Source organism: Penaeus monodon, chromosome 33, assembly GCF_015228065.2.
Source record: "Penaeus monodon isolate SGIC_2016 chromosome 33, NSTDA_Pmon_1, whole genome shotgun sequence".
NCBI classification, from domain to species: Eukaryota; Metazoa; Arthropoda; class Malacostraca; order Decapoda; family Penaeidae; genus Penaeus; species Penaeus monodon.
The window spans coordinates 14,974,286-14,974,651 of NC_051418.1; the positions used below are offsets into that span (position 1 = coordinate 14,974,286).

At 55.5% G+C, this 366-nt stretch overlaps 1 protein-coding gene across 1 annotated transcript in view; it reads right to left on the bottom strand.

The window, feature by feature from the left end:
• LOC119594071 (amino acid transporter AVT1B-like) overlaps nt 1-366 on the bottom strand; it is a 42,502-nt gene that overhangs the window by 8,111 nt on the left and 34,025 nt on the right. Inside the window, 2 exon segments of the mRNA XM_037943114.1 lie at nt 21-116; nt 118-361. Of these exon segments, the coding sequence (XP_037799042.1) occupies nt 21-116; nt 118-144 (123 nt within the window). The 5' untranslated portion in view covers nt 145-361.

A 366-nucleotide genomic window follows, 5' to 3' on the forward strand; every position in this document is an offset into this window, starting at 1 on the left:
CTCGCGCGTCCATAACTGACCTTTGATAAGTGATGCGAGCTCTCCTGGGCCTCGAAGAAGCTCCGCCGAGGCGTGGGCGGAGTCTCCAGGATCCTGGGCGTACCCCCATAGCCCAAGAAGGGCTGTTGTCTCTTGGGCGCTCATCCTGCCCCCAAGGTCTCGCTCGGCGACGAAAGGGTGCGTGTCGCCAAGGATAACTAAGTGTGCGTTTCAAGAGAAGACGTCAAACAGCTGAGCCTAAGCGACGGGGCTCCCTTTCTCTCGCTCAATGTGCACGACAAGCAGTCTGGTAGGCTGAAGGAGTGACAGGTGTGGGTTATTTCTTTTCTTTTCTTGTCACGTCATACTGTCCATCTTCAATCTGAT